At 34.5% G+C, this 18995-nt stretch overlaps 1 protein-coding gene across 10 annotated transcripts in view; it reads right to left on the bottom strand.

Moving 5' to 3' along the window:
• LOC150090406 (uncharacterized) overlaps positions 1–18995 on the bottom strand; it is a 390346-nt gene that overhangs the window by 347848 nt on the left and 23503 nt on the right. For 8 of the 10 annotated variants that reach the window (XM_090389862.1, XM_090389864.1, XM_090389858.1 and 5 more), the window contains exon 2: positions 8146–8680. In XM_090389862.1, the coding sequence (XP_090245988.1) occupies positions 8146–8658 (513 nt within the window). In that variant the 5' untranslated portion in view covers positions 8659–8680. Of the gene's footprint in view, positions 1–8145; positions 8681–9239; positions 9343–18995 lie in introns of all 10 variants that reach the window. The other 2 variants (XM_090389859.1, XM_090389860.1) reach the window with 1 other exon arrangement.

The following is an 18995-nucleotide window of genomic DNA, read 5'->3' as shown; positions in this document are numbered from 1 at the left end:
ATACAAGTTTTTCCCAACAATTGATTAATCTCTAGCTGAATGCAAATTTCCATATATCTATTCTGCAACCATTCTTATATCCATTTGCATATGTCACTTGAGAAATAGTAAAGCTGCAATCAACATTTAGTTTATTTAACCTCTTAAAGCCTCATACACTTCAATTATTTCACCACATAGATGCCTAGTTTCAGTGATTGCAATTTACAGAACTTCAGTCTTTCTCGATAAGAATACCCTTTTGTTCCCTCTAGCAAAACTTGTTGCTCTTCTCTATACCCTTTCAAACGGATCTAAGTCCCTCATAAAATGAGGTTTCAAAACCTGTATGAAGTATTCTAGATGTGACATAAACATTGCCACAACAGGATAATCACCTTTTTGTTGATGCTGGAAAAGTTCCTGTATTTACAAATTTTACATTATAAAGTACGTGAGCACTTTATAAAGTAAAATTTGTAAGCATACTCTGCTACTTCTGATTTACTAGAATTTTCCTTTTCTGCATACTTACAATAGGAAGAAGATGGACACTGAACATTATGTTAATTTTAACCATCTAAAGAATATTAAAATGAGCATCATAAAAATGCTAGCATGACGGGCAACAAGAGTTTGCAATCTGAAAAAATTAGATGCTGAAATTACATCTCCACAAATTTACTAACATAATCCCTCACTAACAATGGGTTTCTAGAAGCCTAATTGACAAAACCATACTCAAAATATACAAAAAATTATGGGAACTTTACTTCAACACAATATATAAAAAAGAACATATAGAACAGAGGCAAACTCAAAAAATCAGTCGCAATACTATACTGTATGTAATGATTAAAGAAGAAAACTATAAAAATTTGCAACCATTATAGACTTGATTAAAAAATTATTCATTTTGTTAATGAATAATATTTTAAGTAACAGCATTTCCCTGACTAGGAGAAGGCACATTATATTCAAAAACATATTTGGTGTGGCAAAACATATGTTGGTAAGACATAGAGGTGATTTCAAACTAGAACTGCTAAACATTGTAAACATGTAGAAAAGCAAAATTCTAGCAAATCAGAGGTAGTCAAACATACTTAAGAATACTCCCACACTTTTAATGCAAAAAATTCAAAATAATTATGGGGAGAAAGGGATTTCATCAAAAGAAAAGTCATAGAAGCTATGTATGTGAAAAATTTAGAGATAAGTTAATAAATAAAAATACGGAAAAGGATATAGATGTGTTGTGGACACATCATTTGGTAACAATATAAATGTTACACATACACACACAGTAGAAACTCATCCAAAGTGACCAGGACTGGTAATTGATCGGTTAATCAGAAAAGCAGATTAGAGCAGGGAATCATATTTAAAATAGTATATATTTATTAAGAAATTTATTTTCATTTAAAACATACGTTTATTTACATAAAATGAGTAATGTTTTGAGTAAAATTAGCATTTTGCAACATAGTCTCTCCACTTTTTATAAATATCATATCATTGACTGTTTGAATACAGCTGATGCATAATGTAAAGTTGCATCTGAAACATTTTTGGCTGCTGCATGAAAAATGTTTTGCACTGCATTTGATTCAATCTCTTCTTCATATTCAAATCCTTTTCCTAATATACTAGGTATAATTTCTGCATTGTCCAAATTTTTTTCAACAAATTTGTGACAATTTATTGTCACAAATTTGTTGAAAAAAAATTCTTCTTGCTATAAATTTTCAGAACCTTCGATTTAGTATTAGCAGCAACAAATGATGCAATAAAGTAATCGACACAGAATCAGCAAAAAAAAAAAAAAATAATAATAATAATAACAACAACAACACTCCCCACATCACCTGTTCAACCCCTCTAATCTGTCTAGTTCTTCCTTAAATTTATTCAAACTACCCACTTTCATAACATCAAATGGAAGTTTGTTCCAACAATCATCTGCTGGCTGAAAGCAAATTTCCACACATCTATCCTGCAACCATCCTTTCTCAATTTAAATTGAGGCCTCCACCACATTGCGTTTAGTCCGATCAACAGGAAGGAGCAATGAGTACTGAGCTTACTCATTCCATTCAAAGCCTAAACACCAAAATTAGATATCCTCACAGGCCTAGATCCCCAGACACTGCAATTTGCAGAACTGAAGCATTTCTTGGTAAGAGTGATGTCCATTTGTTCCCCCCCCCCCCATCACTAATCTGCTGTCCTTCTCTGCACCCATTTCAACGTCCTTTCTAAACTGTATGAAGATGTGGCCATGGTCTTATACAACTTATACTTCCGGATGTCTACGTGTATACGGTAAACCCCCACTATTCGACGTATCTGTATTCGCGGTTTTGCGTATTCGCAGTCGCTGATTTAATATAAAATGAAACCTAAAAAAAATGTGAATTTTAAAGCGCCATGAATATTTTCCGCCATAAAAAAACATGGACGTGGCTAAAATTATCTTTCCCGGTCAAAACAGCACTCAGTGGGTGGAGGGAGAGGTGACAAAATCGCGAGCATGGATGTTTCTCAATAATCCTTGTTCAGTATGTGTTATGCGCTTGTCAAGGAAGGTTTCGTCATTTGCTTTTAATTTATATGCTTATAAATTGATATGCTTACAAAAGTGATAAATCTACCGTTTTGCAGTGTAAAACAGACTTTTTCGAGTGTGTTAATGGAAGAAAGTGACTTTATTTGGGCAAGTTCTTTCTAACCCGTACAAAAATATGGCAACGAATAACAAGAGAAATGTGAAAAGATCAAAGAAGGTGATGACATTAGCAAATAAAATTGAGTTATTAGATAAAATTGAGTTATTAGATAAAATTTCTAATGGTGAAAATGTCTCCTCAGTGGCAAAACATTATAAAATCAATGAGTCAACGGTACGATCAATCAAGAAATCGAAAGAAAAAATCCGCCGTAGTGTCCATGAAAACACGCTATTTGCTTCAAAAATTTGTCCTTTAACTCGTGATGTTAAATTAGAAAAAACAGAAAAGGCTTTAAATCTGTGGATAGAAAACCGAACTCAAAATAAAATTCCATTAACCGTATTCACTCATCATTCGTGAAAAGGCAAAACTCCTTTATCAACACTTTAGCGAAACAGGTGATAGCACTGACGGGATAAGTTTTTTAGTTGGCAAACGCGCTGGTTTGAAAGATTTGTTTGAAATTTCTAATAAATATTATATTTAATATTAAATTGTTTCTTATTTTCATTTCGGTGCCTTATGCTTGCATTTCACTATGTACTGTCTATGTACATAGTCATTATGAAGGTACATATAATACATACATAGACAAAATTTTAAGACTAGTTTTTCTTATATATTTCATACTTTGGAATGGAACCCCTTTATTACTATGGAAGCCATAACTCAGTATTCGCGGCATTTCTCAGGAACGTAACCTCCGCTATTCGCGGGGGTTTACTGTACTTATACTTCCAGATGTGTATGAGAAGATGTGGCCATTGCCTTATACAACTTCTTGTAGTTCAGAATTTTCACTAGTGCTTGGAATTTCATTCCATGCTAGTACTACATTGCAAACATGTCTTTGTTATTAACTTTCCATATTTCTATAAGACGTATATTTGTCTTTTCTTTTTTCTTTTTTTTTTTTTTTTTTCAAAATTGTATTCTTAATCTTTCACTTACATTGTCTCTTTAGGCATTCTATAACACCTTAATCCATAGGCTGGATCAAAGATATTATATTTGATAATAAAAACATGGCCTTTATGTCCCTTCCTTCAAGTTTCTCATAACAGGAATGTGAAGGAGTGTTATTCAAAAAGGGAATAGCAACTTTCTGAATAACAACTTAAATAAATTTAAACTTAATAATAATAAATAAACTCTTGAATAAACACTTAAATTTTCTTCAAGGATTTCTTTACAGACAGCATAAATCTATATAAAAAAAAATATTCTTCGAATAATGCAGAGTCCATCCATGCTGATTTTTGTGAGTGGTAGTAAATTGATAAAGATGAACAATTTATATTTTTAAAAGCTATTAAAAGACTTAAAAAAATCTTTTAAAAGGACATTGATTTACCAACAAATAGCAGCAATTTGTAAGTTCCAATTGTATTGCTGCAGGTGGCTACCATGATTCACTCTCTTTGGATTATTTGTATCCTGGCATTCCACTTTTTGCTATTGTTTTTTTAGGTAACATCTTAAACATAGCCCATCCTCATATATTGCAGACTGGTTATGATTGCTGCCCTTCCCACAGTAGGTGAAAGAGCTTATAACATGGCTACATCTGAATTTTTTTATATTAATAATAACAAAAAATTCAGATGTAGCCATGTTATAAGCTTTTGGATACTGGAATTTGTTAAAACCAAACGACCTTGCGTGAAATGAAAAAGCAGGCTAGTGACAGGATAATGAAAATTGCTACATACAAAACAGTAATTATTCTTCTAGAAATAGTGCAAATTATATATATATCAGTAATGATATACTTCTCCAGCATGTTTCTGAAAAGTCTGAATATTAAAATATAATATTTTTGATGTTAAAAATTGAAAGGATTTATAAGAAAAAATGGTTTGGCATAATTACCTTCCTAATGACCTGGCTACAAATACAACAGGAATGCAAGCTATTAGGCAAAGACTCATAAGTGCTCATCCATCTGACTGGACTCCAAATAATGTTCTGCAGCTCAGTTCATTACAAAAAATTATTTATGTGAGTTACAGGGCTAAGCCCGTGTCATCTACTACTACTAAGAAACATGTCTGGCTTTATGTGACAAACTTTTTTTAAGGTAATAGATGTCAACTTAACCTAATCTAGTTCGTTAGACTACAAAATTTACTGATTAAAAAAGTAAATGTTCCATCACTTTGAATGGTAAGTAACTTATAATACTATGTCCTAATGTTTACTTTAATGGTTACTATAAGTTAATTTAGTACAAGGTTGGCTATTAAATAGAGACTGTTGCAATAAAATAAATATAATGAAATATTTCATAACTTACAAGTTATCCCCATTCAAAATAATTGCTTGCACACACTGTTCTATACATTTCTTCCAAGCACAGAAACATTTCTGGAAGTCATCTTCTTAAAAGGCTTTTTAACACTGGCTGTTTTTTCTGAATGTCTTCAATGGACTGAAAATAAAAAAATAAAAAAAAGTGCGGCCATTATCAACCCACTGCAGGATGGAAGCCACCTCAAACAATTCATGCTGAGGGACTGAAAATAGGCTCCCTTAAGTATACTTTTGAGTTTAGTGAAGAGGGGAAAAAAAAAAAAAAAAAAAATCACATGTGCATGTTCACACAAGGATTTGTTTTTTGTCCAGAAACTGGTAGAGTGCACATTGTGTGCTAGAGTATCCAACCATCCTTCCACAATTCAAGTCTCTTCCTTAGAATTTTCTCACAGAGCCTTGTCAGAACTTCAGTATAGTATGTTTGATTGACAGTCTGATTTGGTGGGGTGTATTCAGCCATAATAAGTCCTTTAATATAATATCAAAAAAAACAAGAAGCATTTTGACATTCTTGTTTTTTTTTTTTTTTTTGGTCTATGGGATTGTATTATTTTTCCATTGCATTGACTGTCTTTTAGTTTCTGGGTTGTACTGGAACAGCCAACTTTCATCAGAAGGAATTACAGTACTCAGGAAGTCTGAATCTGCTTTTGTTTTTTCCAAAACACTTTCACAAACTTAGAGCCTTCTCATTCTTTGATCTACATTCAAAATTTTTGGCAGCATCTTGGAACACACTTTTCTCATGACTAAATTTTCATGTCAAAATTAATCTCTTCCTTTGTCCATATTGAGTTCTGATGCAGCCATTTTAATGGCTAAGTTAAAAGACAATCACTTCTAATCAATGTCCTTGACTAGTCCACATTTTCATCAGTTTTCATGGATACTGAATAGCCTGGTTGTTTGTAATCTTCCACTCACCTCTCTTCCTTTTAAAAAAATTTTTATGCCAGTCAAGTATAAAATGCTCTTGACATAGTATCTTCCCCATAAAACTAACGTAAAATTGACATAACTTTCAGCTGGTGTTTTCTTTAATTTTGTTAAAAATTTGAAGTTGATTGTTGTTCAATTCTTTTGTCTGTCGTTTTTCTGACAAACTGCAAAAAAACAAGGTAATTAAAACCTGTCTCATCACAAAGCAAATTGCAAAGGTGTTGAAATGTGACTTGGCAGACAACTAGAGAAAGGTTCAAGGTCAACTGCTATGCCTTTATTAAATAAGTGGCATTATGTGTGTAGTGGTTGTGGTGCAGTCTTGTTATTTAATAGCCATACCTTTAATGCTAATTAAGAACAAACTTGTTTCTTAATGATCTTTTCCCAATGGCAACAGTGTGGAAATTCTGCTGAATCCACACTATGCTATTTCCTGTAATATTATGACAAAACAATGCCACAATAGCACTGTCACCTTGATGTCAGAGAATACCCCATAATTTGAACATATCCATCTACAACGTATAAACCTTAACACCTAAGTATAAGCAACTTGTTGCTGATGACAAGTACTTAGGCCTGGTAACTCACATGATAAAATGCACCTGCAAGCCTGAAGATCAATTAGATTGCTTATGCCTCTTTTTCCACTGGTATACATTCCTGTTGCTGTAAGCTAGGTTATGAAGAAAGTCATCACAAATTTCTATTGTAAGATGTATTATAATATTTCACAAAACCTGCAAAGATGTGAAGCATTTTTAAAGCAGCCAACTTTCTTAAATATGAAAGAGACTCAACTTAAGCATTACTACAATGCCATTACAAATATCTGGGATTCTACTCCTGCTTCTTAAGCCTATTTTGCATCCTACATTTTTTCAACATAAAATTTAGAATAAACTCAAATAACATGTAAATTAAAACTTGAATAACTAAGCCTACATTTAGGAGTGCAAATACAAAAATTACCTGTACTGAAAATTCATTTAAAAGAATGAAGAAACTGGAGGGAAAGAAAAGTACTGACCTGAAAATTTCTGAAATTAAAACATAATAACCACAATATGAAATTAATAAGACCAGCACCTACAGCAAACTATTAAAGTGCAAAATATTGCAATAGTACTAAGGAAATCAGAGATTTCCTTAGTACTTTTATAAATGTGCGAGCAGAAAATCTGTCTATGAACATATATAAAAAAAAAAGTTTAAGTATTTATTTCATAAAAGCTAACAAATCTGAACACTTAGGCTATTTTGAAAGAACTGGGGAGAGAAAAAAAAAAAAGCAGAAGCAGTAGTTAGGATGGCCACAGTAACATATAATCACTAATGTGTATTGTGTGACTGAATTGCATGCTGCCACAAAAAATGTGGCCCATTCTTAACTGTAGCACTGCTTTATCAACTACAATAAGAAGTCACAATAAAGATGTAAATCCTCTACCCCCTGAAGGGTCATATCAAAGTATAAATAGAAAATTTAAGGCAACTTTATAAAACAAACACAATCATGTAGAAGGATACAATTATCTGTTAAACACAACTGGCAATATGAAAAATAGAATTATCGCATCCCTTAACTATGGCTTAAAAGGGCATTCTAGACTAATGCTGTTAAGGTAACACTTTCTTAACAAAGTTAAGAATGAACTTATAACTACCCAGTTGTCAATATTCTTTGACTTTTCTTCACCCTGTAGCTTCATATGTAAAATTTATGTAAAAATTAACAGAAGTTTTAAATATTTGACTATTTTAACTTAAAAATGTTTGAAAAGTTACATTAAATTTACTATCTTTTTAAAATCATCACAACAGAACTAAAACCAAACCAAGATTAAATTTGAAACTTAATTTAGAAGAGAAATTAATGTTTGTAATCAATTCAAAATTAGATCACACTCAGTGAATCCTAGTGGAGATTAACAGAATGAAATTTCCTAGATAATCATTAATGCACAAAATTACTAATGACAAATGACGGAAATGATCAAAATTTGTCTATACATACCACCTTGCAGCAGCAAGTATTATGTTCATTCCAATGTACTGTATTCACCTGCCCTATTTACTCAACTAAACTGTAATTTTAATTATAAGCAACTATTCACATAAGAAACACTACGCGGGTAAACTGTCCATAAACATACTGAACTTAAGAGGACTATACCTCAACTTTTTCTGGTTTTGTCTCATCTTCACCCACTTTATTTCCTTCCTCTTCTAAATCCTCTTTTGAGGTTTCTTCTTTTTCATGAATTTCTTCCTCAAAATCTAATTCTCCTTCTAAAGTCTCTAAACCTTTAGAGTCCATAATATTGCTGCTTACACATTCTCTTTTATCAGTGTTCTTTATACAGCTTGGAGAACCTATTATGTCAGTGCCTTGTTCATTTAATGTATTTTCTGATGGCATATTGATATCAATTAAAGCTATAGAAGTAACACCTGAATCCAGTTCACCAATTTCACTGCACTCTCCAGTCTCTTCTTTCAGATCGTTATCTTCTTCTTCTTCCTCATTTTCTTCCTCCTCTTCCTCCTCTTGATCATCCTCCTCATTTACAGATCCCCCAGTGTCATCTTGCCTAGACTCATCAACAGGTAATTCCTCTTCACATGCAGCAGGTGACATACTATCTTCACTCCCATCAACAGTGGCACAATCTTGTTCAGCACTCATGGTCCTAGATTATACAATACACCTAAAGAGAGGAAAAAAACAGGGAAGAGAAACAATTTTAATATGAGTTGAGTAAATAGACGAATCTTAAGAAATACATAAAAAGTATGCTTAAAGCTAGTTTATCACATTATTTTTTTGTATTCCACCTTTATCCTTGTCTGGCCATGGACACATACAAAATGCACTAAAACAACAGGAACAGAGGTAAATATCTATCAAAGATAGTTGTGAGCAACCTGGGATGTGTGTGGCTCATGGGTGAATTGAAGAAAAAAAAAAAAGCTGACCACTTCACGGGAAGTCCTGGCATAAGTTTGGAATGCAATTTTATTCTAATAAAATAAAATAATAAAACTTAATATATTAACCCTTTCACAAGTGGGTTTCTGTAATGTATGCAACCTGGAGTGAATTTTTCTTCACTATTTTGAATTTATAGCTGAACAATTTAGTGTGATTACTGTCAAAAAGGAAATCAAAATTGAAATTTCATACTTTTTTAATCTTTAAAAAAACTGAAAAACAATAATAATCATAAAAAATTAAAAATGAGTAAAAAAATACAAATTTGTCATTACTTATTTTTCATTTTGCAGTAATATCCCCTGCACAATTTATCCAAATTCCAGAGAATTTCTTCAATTTCCATCTGTGTAAGTCCAGATCATGGGTGACTGAAGGCTATGAGAGGGGATAGTAAAATGAAGGTGAAATTATCAGTTTGGGTTCCAGAACTAGAGGTGATAAATTCAAATTACAGAAAACAGATTTAGACTGGATTGTAGGAAGTTTTCTCTTAGCCAGCAAACTGTTAATTACTGGAATTCAAAGGTCAGATGATAGTTGCTCACCGCTAGATCAATGACAAAAACCCATGAACTGTCCTGGTAGCATAAAGAGAAAAACACACAAGAAATGGAGAGAAATTCATTTTTATAGATTTTTTTTTTTTGCCCATCAGCAAAAGCCTGTGGCTTCCTTGCACTATAAGCCCAATACTTTGTTTCAAAGCTTGTTAAAAGATCACATCCTTCCTAAACTGAATTTCAAAACTATGGTAAATATAAAAATGACTACTATTACTTGTAAAAACAGTTGACAGCATGTGCACGCGCACGTGTGTGTGTGTAGAAATAATTTGATACTGCACTGACTGAACTATGAACCATACACTTGTATATTCTAGTCCAGTGGTTTTCAAACTTTTTTTAATAATGGCACCCCTAAGTAATTTATTTTATTTTGTGGCACCGCTACTCAATTTTCTGCCAAAAAAAATATATATATACAGTACATCTAATATTAAAAAAATATGTTATATGATAGTTATTACAATACTATGACTATAAACAAAATTACAATTCATAATACAAATATATATAGTTATATAATAATTTTATTCTAATATATAATAATTCTAATATATATATATAATAGAGGTACTAAATAAACATCAATTATAGATCACCAGAAAATTAAAAAGATACCGTACACCTTTTTATAATGAAATAAATATATAAATTTTAAAAAATAATCATTTTAAATAACTTAAACCCAAACTACGTGGCCTCTGGAATGTTGTTGCGGCACCCTAGTTGAAAACCACTGCTCTAGTCCCTTACATGAGCAACATACACCAATGAGCCAAAACATTATGACCACCTACCTAATATGACGTTGGTCCTCCAAGTGCAGCCAAAATAGCTCGTACCCGACGAGGCATGGACGCTACAAGATTTCTAAACGTGTCTTGTGGTATATGGTACCAACACGTAACCAGCAGATCCTTTAACTCCTGTAAGGTCCATTGTTGAGCCGCCGCAGATCAGAGTTGCTATTCCAACACAAACCACAGATGCTCGATAAGACTGAAGTCTGGGGAATTTGGAGGTCAAGGGCAATACCTGGAAGTCTTCATGTTACGTGAACCAGTCTCAAACAATCCGGGCGGTGTGGCATGGCGCATTATCCTGCTGAAAGAGCCACCGCCAGAGGGGAAGACCGTTGCCATGAAAGAGTGTACCTGGTCAGTAATGATGTTTAAGTAGGTGGGTAGACAGTGCCAACACCGCATGTACAGTGGGTACGCATGTACAGTGGGTACATGCGTACCCGGCCGTCCACATGGTGCAAAAGGAAACTTGATTCATCGGACCAGACAACCTTCTTCTTCACTCAAGGCCCAGTTTTGATGCTCGTGTGCCCATTTGTAGAAGCTGTCGTCTGTGAACTGTGGTTAGCATGGTCACTCGAAGTGGCCTGCGGCTATACAATCCCATTTTCAGCACGGTTATAAGTACTGTGTGTTGTGACACATTACTCCCATCACCAGCATTCCAATTACTGGCAAATTGCACCACAGTCGCCCTTCTGTTGCCATGTACCATCTGGGAGAGCCTTCGCTCACCTCGAGCATCGCTTAGCCATGGTCATCCAACACCTTGCCGGCAGTTTGTGGATTTCCCCTGCTCAGACCACTTTCAGTACGTAGTAACCACGGCTGACCGTGAGCATCCCACCAGCCGTGCCATTTCGGATATGCTCTGAACCGGCCGTCTGGCCATAAAAATTTGGCTTTTGTCAAACTCGCTTAAGTCCACTGCCTTTCCCATCTGAAAAACAAGAGTAACACTGATTAACAGAGCTCAGTATCAGGTGTTTTTTATACCATGTCCCAACCTGCGCACACACCGTAGTTCACCTGCAGTTGCTTCGATTTGTATAACAACTCGCTAGTCATAATGGTTTGGCTCATCGGTGTATACGCTCACACTTAGAAATTTGTAATAATGTTTAATTTTTCTTAATTTTCAAAGTTTTTATTAAAATGCGACTAACTTGTTTACCAATTTTTATTAATATTTTCTATTAAGTATAAAAATCAAAAAATTTAATACTTAAGAAATTTCTAGGATATTCCAGGAAGGTTGGAAGGATATTCCAGGAAGGACACTTGAATGTTGCAGAAGATTTCTGAACATACATTATAGTAGTAGTAATGGCAAATGAAGCAAGAAAGCAAGCTTATATAGCAACAGTCAAAAAATTTCTAGCAATCTGGCAACCAATTGTATAATAGTGTTTGACTAATTATTCCAAGCAATCTGCAAGGATTCCTATAAATTAGCATTAGCAGAGATATATGATGTAAGAAAGCAAGCTTATACAGCATCAGCCAAAAATAAAAAAAACTTTCCCATTTCACCCATTGATTCACTCCAAAAGTTTGTCCAGTTCTTCCTTAAATTTATTTAAACTATCAACTTCCACAACGACAGTTGGAAGTTTGTTCCTGTAATCGACCACACACTAGCTAAAGTGAAACTTCAGCATATCTATCCTGCAACCATCCTTCAACCTGAATTCATGCCCCTCTAGTCTCAGCAAGTGGAAGAATACCATTAACATTTAGCTTACTCAATCCATTCCAGGCTTTAAACACCACAACCAGATCTTCCCGTAGGTGCCTGGTCTCGAGATGCTGCAATTTGCAGAAGTAAAGCCTTTCTAGGTAAGAGCGTCATTTTGTTCCCTTCACCAATCTGGTTGCCCTTCTCTGCACCCATTCACCAGAACTACATCCTAAAGTGAGGCCTACAGACCTGTATACAGTACTCAAGATGCAGCCTAACCATGGTCTTATACAAAGAGATAATCACTTCTTTATCCCTGATAGCAAAGTTTTTGTATATCACTGACTGAACTGTCCTGGCAGCATGTCTGTGCTGCTCAGAGAATTATGTCTGACTGCACAAATACCCCCAGGTCTTTTTCATTCTCCATTACCATGAGTGTGGTATTACACAGATGATAAGTTACTCTGGGTTTCCTGTTACCCATGTGCGGTACCTTGCATTTGTCAAAATAAACTTCAACTGCCATTTCTCAGCCCATTGATCCAATATTCCTGGACCTTGTTACAGTAGCTCACCCTGATGACTGTCATTAACTCCCCAACCAACTTCTGTATCATCTGCAAACTTAGACATTAAGCCTGATATACTTTCATCAATATCATTGATAAATATTGAAAACAACAACAATGGACCCAGCTTTGGTCCATTGTTGAATCCTAGGGAACTCCACTAATAAAATTATTCCACAAAGAGCAGTGTCCATTGATCACCACTCTGTCTTCTTCCATTTAACCATTCCTAGCTGATTCTAGAACAAGGATGGGTGGATGGTTACCCTTTATAAAGAGCGGGCCAAATAAAATGTCTGTGAGGTACATGTGGGCCAAATTTTTTTTTAGCTTTCCATGATTACTTTTATGATTATTAAAATTGTGTATAATGAAAAAATTGTCAAACAGTTTTGTGTTTGTTATTTGATTTTTAGGAGCATTAGCAACTAAGGCCATATTGCTCCGGGATATGCGGTGGTCATTCCCTGACCTTTCTGCATCCTCCGTATTTGGTGGTGATGGGCTCGAACCCCGGTCTAATCAAGAAGCATGTGCTACGCACTGCTACTCCTTCCCACTCGGCTACAGAGGCGCCTACAGTTTTGTGTGTTATTTATTGTAATATTTATACATACACTTATATAGTTTATATTCACTTATACAAGGGGCTTAGAGGGGAACAGGTATCCTGTGTGTTAACAGACACTTAGCCTAAAACACTGATGGATCCAATATCTCTATATTACAGAAAGTCCAGTTGGCCTGCCTCCCTAAAATCCACTCATGCACACCTTCTCGATGGTAAGCCCTGTTACGTCACTTAGGTGGCAACGAACGTGTAGAGTGGTTCTCTTCAAGACGCCTGGTCAGCGTGAAGAGGAAAACACCAAACCCTCCAGCATATGACAGCACGACAGAGCAAATGGCCCTCAGTCCCCAGCAGCTTTCACTCTCCCTCTTACGGCAGCGAGAGGATCAGAGTGGAAGAAGAGGGTGCTAAGAATCTCTGGGTACGACCAGGCTGCCATGCACGGAAACTGAACTTGGCCTGTTATAACGTAAGATCGATCATCGGTGAAGACAGGATATTAAGAGCTGGAAAAGGAATTAGAAAATGTGAATTGGAATATCATCGGTTTGGCTGAAACAAGAAGAAGAAATGAATCACTTATAAGTTTATCAAGTGGAAATCTGCTGTACACCAATGGAAACAGTGAAAGGAGTGAAGGTGGAGTTGGCTTTCTGGTCCATAAAGATTTTAAAAACAACATTTTGGAATTCAAAAGTACATCACCAAGGGTGTCAAGACAAATACTCAAGATTTCTAAGAGGTACAAGCTAAAAATTATGATTTATGCACCAACATCGAACCATGATGATGAAGAGGTTGAAGAAATGTACACCGAAATTGAGTTTTCTAGATGAGCAGAAAACCCACTACACTATTATTATGGGGGATTTCAATGCTAAGGTTGGAAAAAGGCAAAACAGCACAGAAAGAAGAACTATAGGAAATTTTGGAATTGGTGAAAGAAATAAAAGGGGTGAGAGACTTGTGGAATTTGCAGAATCTCAAGGACTGTCAGTAATGAACACTTTTTTTCAAGAAAAGGGTGAACAAAAAGTGGACATGGAAGAGTCCAAATGGATTAACAACTAATGAAATCAACTTCATCCTCACTAACAGAAAATATATTGTGAATGATGTTACCGTCATAAATAAGGTAAATGTTGGAAGTGATCACAGAATGGTAAGATGTACACTTCATACAGATGTAGGAAAGGAAAAAAAACTGACTCAAGTAAATAATACAAAGGTCTCTGAGATAACAGAGGAGGAGAAAAAGCAGTATGTACTGGAATTTAAGAACAAGTTTGAGCTTCTGCAGACTGCTCAGAACCAAGATATCGACGACGAGGAATATTACAACTTTCTGAAAGTGATAAAGCCCAAGAAACCTATAGGGAAAAAGAAATCCAAAGAAGAAAAAATTAGTCAAGAAACACTTGTCATGATGAACTGAAGACGACAAATGAAGAGCAAGATAAACACTGAAAATGAGAAAATTGAGTATACTGAGTTATTCAAAGCCATTAGAGACTCAGAGAGGACATAAGATTTAACACAAGAAAAGTAGAACAAGCATTAAGGGAAAACAAAGGATTTAAATCAGCAGCCATGAGCAGTAATACAGAAAGACAAATGATACTGAAACTGAAGAATAGAGATGGTGTACTTATAAACAGCAGAGAAGGCATAATTCAAATAGCAGAAGACTACTATAGAGAATTATAGAAGGAGTGAGGGAATGATGCCAGCAGTGGGGAAGATGGATTGCAAAGTAGCAACACATACGACATACCCGATATTCTTCCTGATGAGGTAGAACATGAATTGAAGAAAATGAAGAATCAGAAAGCCCCGGGGGAAGATGAAGTTACTGTAGAGTTGTTAAAATTGGGAGGAAGAGACATAACAAAGTGCATTAGAAAAGGTGTGACCCCTAAGCAGTGGAATAATGCAATCACAGTTTTGCTGCATAAGAAAGAAGATAAATTCAAAATTGGAAATTATAAACAAATTAGCTTGTTATCCCACATCTACAAGTTGTTCACAAGGGTCATTACTAACAGATTGGAAAGAATACTTGATGAGAATCAACAAAGAGCAAGCTGGCTTTAAGACAGGATTCTCAACTATGGATCACCTTCATGTAATATCACAGCTAATGGAGAAAGCAAATGAATATAAAACACCATTATGCCTGGCATTTGTGGATTATGAAAAGGCATTTGACTCCATACAGCATAAGGCAATGTTTCGGGCACTGGAAAGACAAGGCATAGGTACCCCATATATTATGATTTTGAAGAAAATATATGAGAGTGCTACCTCCTTTATTAGACTAGACAAAGACAGTAGCAAATTTAAAATCGAGAAAGGAGTTCGACAAGGAGACACAATATCTCCGAAGCTGTTTACTGCTGCCCTTGAGGAAGCTTTCAGAAGATTAGACTGGTCGCAGAAAGGAGTCAATGTGAACGGAGAGTACCTAAACCATTTACGATTTGCAGATGACATTGTGGTCATAAGCCACGATCCCAAAGAATTAGAGGAAAATCTTAATCAGTTATGCACAGTTAGTAAGGATTTTGGACTAAAGATGAATATGGCTAAAACAAAAGTAATGATGAACAAGTATGCCACAGAAAGGGAAATAATGATTGAAGGAGCAGTAATTGAAAAGGTGGAGTCATATACTTATCTGGGACAAGTTATTAGCTGTAATAATGATAAATGGCTGGAAGTCAAGAGAAGAATAAATTTTGGATGGATAGCATTCAGGAAATATAGTCACATACTGAAGAGCAATATCCCAGTTTGTCTGAAACGTAAAATAATAAACCAATGTATACTCCCCACCATGACTTACGGAAGTGAAACTTGGGCACTCACCAAAAGAATGGAAGAGAAGCTGAGAACTACACAGCGAAGAATGGAATGAATTATATTGGGAATCAGACTGTTAGATAAGAAGAGAAACACATGGATTAGGCAGCAAACTCAAGTAAAGGACATTCTTATCAAAACTAAAGAACTAAAATGGTCTTGGGCAGGACACACAGCTCGAAGACATGATGACAGATGGACTAAGAAAATAACAGAATGGTACCCAAGAGGAGATAGAAGAAAACCTGGAAGACAAACGCGGAGATGGATAGATGAAATTCATGGGTTTTCGGGTAGTAAATGGATGGCCAGTGCTCAAAACAGAAGGAACTGGAAAGCTGCTGGAGAGGCCTTCATCCAGCAGTGGACTGAAAATGGCTGATGATGATGATGATGATTATATAGTTAATTTTATTAATAAGCAAACAAAATACAAATTTAAGATAAAATTACAAAAATACAATTATAGTAATAAAATACAATTCCAGTAACAAAAATTGCAATATTTTATTTTTAATAAGAGATTTGATGCTGTTTATTTTTATTGTGAATCGATATTTGTTGTAGCAATGTGCAGAGTATTTTCTAAATTTATGTCAGAAATTCTATTAATACAAAAATATATATATAATAAATGGCGGGCCATTTATTATACATATTTTGAAAATGATGCAGGCCGGATTACACACATTTACAGGCTAGATGTTGCCCACCCCAGTTCTAGAATAGTCTATAAAGTGGAAGTATTGTTTAATATTACAGAAGACTGCAGATATTCGAGTGTGGTTTGCTATTAATATAAACTGAGGAGTATGAGCTGTAACTTATACAACTGAATACCCATTATTCAGAAAGAGTGTCTGGTGTAAGTTTCGGGGTAAACATAGAAAGAAATAAGCAACCGAGTGTTGAAAAAATAAGGGTTATTATAACTCTGCATAAAGAAAGTTATTCCACAAGAAGCATTGGCAAAAAACTAGGTGTTTCATTTAGAGGAATAAATTACCACTTGGCAATTTGAGGAGACTGGCAATTTAAAGGAAAATTGCCACGATCAGAACAACTGAAACACAAGATAACACTGATTTCTAAATGCAATCGATGACTTACTGCAACTGAAATCCGAGCTGAGATGAACACGAACAGAGAAACTCCCATGTTAAAACTTCATCTTAAACAAGCAAGATTTCATGGTCATGTAGCAGTCCAAAAACCCTCTTTAAAACCAGAAAATAAAAAAAAATAAAAAAAAAATGATTGGCTTGGCCTAAGGGCCATCAACATTGGACAACTGAGAGCGGAAAAATGTACAGATGAATCCAAATTTGCAATTTTTGGACCAGCATAGAGTTTATGTGAGACGATCATTTGTTTGTTTGTTTGTTTGCTTGCTTAAGAGTTTTATGGCACATTAGAAGATCAACTGAAGAGGAAATGGTGACATATTGTTTAGTGCCTACAGTGAGGCAAGGTGATGGTTCCATCATGATCTGGGATTGCTTCTATTTTTATGGAGTGGGTGACAGTCAGAATTGAAGAATTTTTTTAAGAAAAGTATGCTATAAAAATATTCTTGAATGTAATGCAATATACTCTGGACTTCATCTTTGTGAAGAAATTTTATATTACAAGACAATGACACAAAACACAGCTCTAAGCTGTGGGACTTTCTAGCAACTAAACAAGATGAGGTGGTGTTGCAAATTATGGTGTAGCCACACCAATCACTCATCTAGACCAGTGGTGTCCAACCTTTCCCTGTACAGAGGCCATACTGAAAGCTAGATTTTTTTCATGGGCCACACTGAGTGATTTTGAGAAAAATTAGTTTTACATTTTCCATATCTTGTTACATGTAAAAGGAAGTTTCTATTTTCATGTTACTGTTTTTTTTTTTATTTTCAGGCTATGTATAAAAAATGCAACACTTTTATGTGCAACAAATCTATCAGTGATTTATTTTTTTAGATTTTATTAAAATTATAAAAATATGACTCACTGTCGTTTAAAAAAAAAAAAAAAAACTTTACTTTTGTTTTTTTTTTTAAATACCTTACACTTTTGCTTTTAAATGCTCACTAGAAAATTTACAACCTGAAAAGGATCACTGCTTTTCAATATTGAGGTGAATAAATAAATATAATGATACATCTAAAATTGAAATTATTCAAAAGTTTTATTAAGTACAATACACAATAACATTTACTGAGCAAAACTTAACATTTAAAGAGACAATTAGGGCTGGATATTTTTAGATAATTGTACAAAATTTAGTTGAAAATTTGTGAAAATTAATGGCTGAAAATCTTCAGATGGGAGAGCCTTGTAGAATTCAAGTACAGCAGTATATTTTTGCAGTCCACATACTTATTTTTGAACCACGTTTTTGGCTTGAAAATCAAAAATTTCAAATTGCAAGCTAGGACTGTAGTTTTCAGGCATAGAAGTAAATGGATTCTCAAACACGCATATGTCTTTTTCACTGGATCTAATATCAGCAAATCAACTTTCAAACTTGCCAAAAAGAGGCAAGGATTCTTTGGAAATATGTTTCTCTTTTAACTCGGTACGACATTCAAAGTGAACTAAATTGCCTTGCTCAATTCTGGATTTAAATAATAACAACTTATTCTGAAATGATTTGATGTCACCATACTGATCAGAGACCAATTTTCCCTTGGAGTTTTAAATTAAGAGCATTTAAATGACTATAAATGTCTAGAATTGCAAGATCAAACAGCTACTCCATATTTGATATTTGTTTCCCTTTTTCTGTCATAAAAGTATCAATTTCATGACGCAGCTTAAAGAAACAATATAACACTTTGCTATGACTAAGCCATCTCACTGTGTTATGTAAAATTATTTCTTCAATTTCTGAGAAAAACTGTTGAAATACATGGTGATTAAGGCCATGTGATCTTATAAAATTTACATTTGAAATAACCACATTCATAACATGTTGGAGATACAATA

This window comes from Mastigoproctus giganteus, chromosome 2 (assembly GCF_048544385.1).
Source record: "Mastigoproctus giganteus isolate SK-2022 chromosome 2, ASM4854438v1, whole genome shotgun sequence".
Classification (NCBI taxonomy): domain Eukaryota; kingdom Metazoa; phylum Arthropoda; class Arachnida; order Uropygi; family Thelyphonidae; genus Mastigoproctus; species Mastigoproctus giganteus.
Note: the sequence above shows the minus strand (reverse complement) of the source record. Positions and strands in the feature narration are given on the sequence as shown.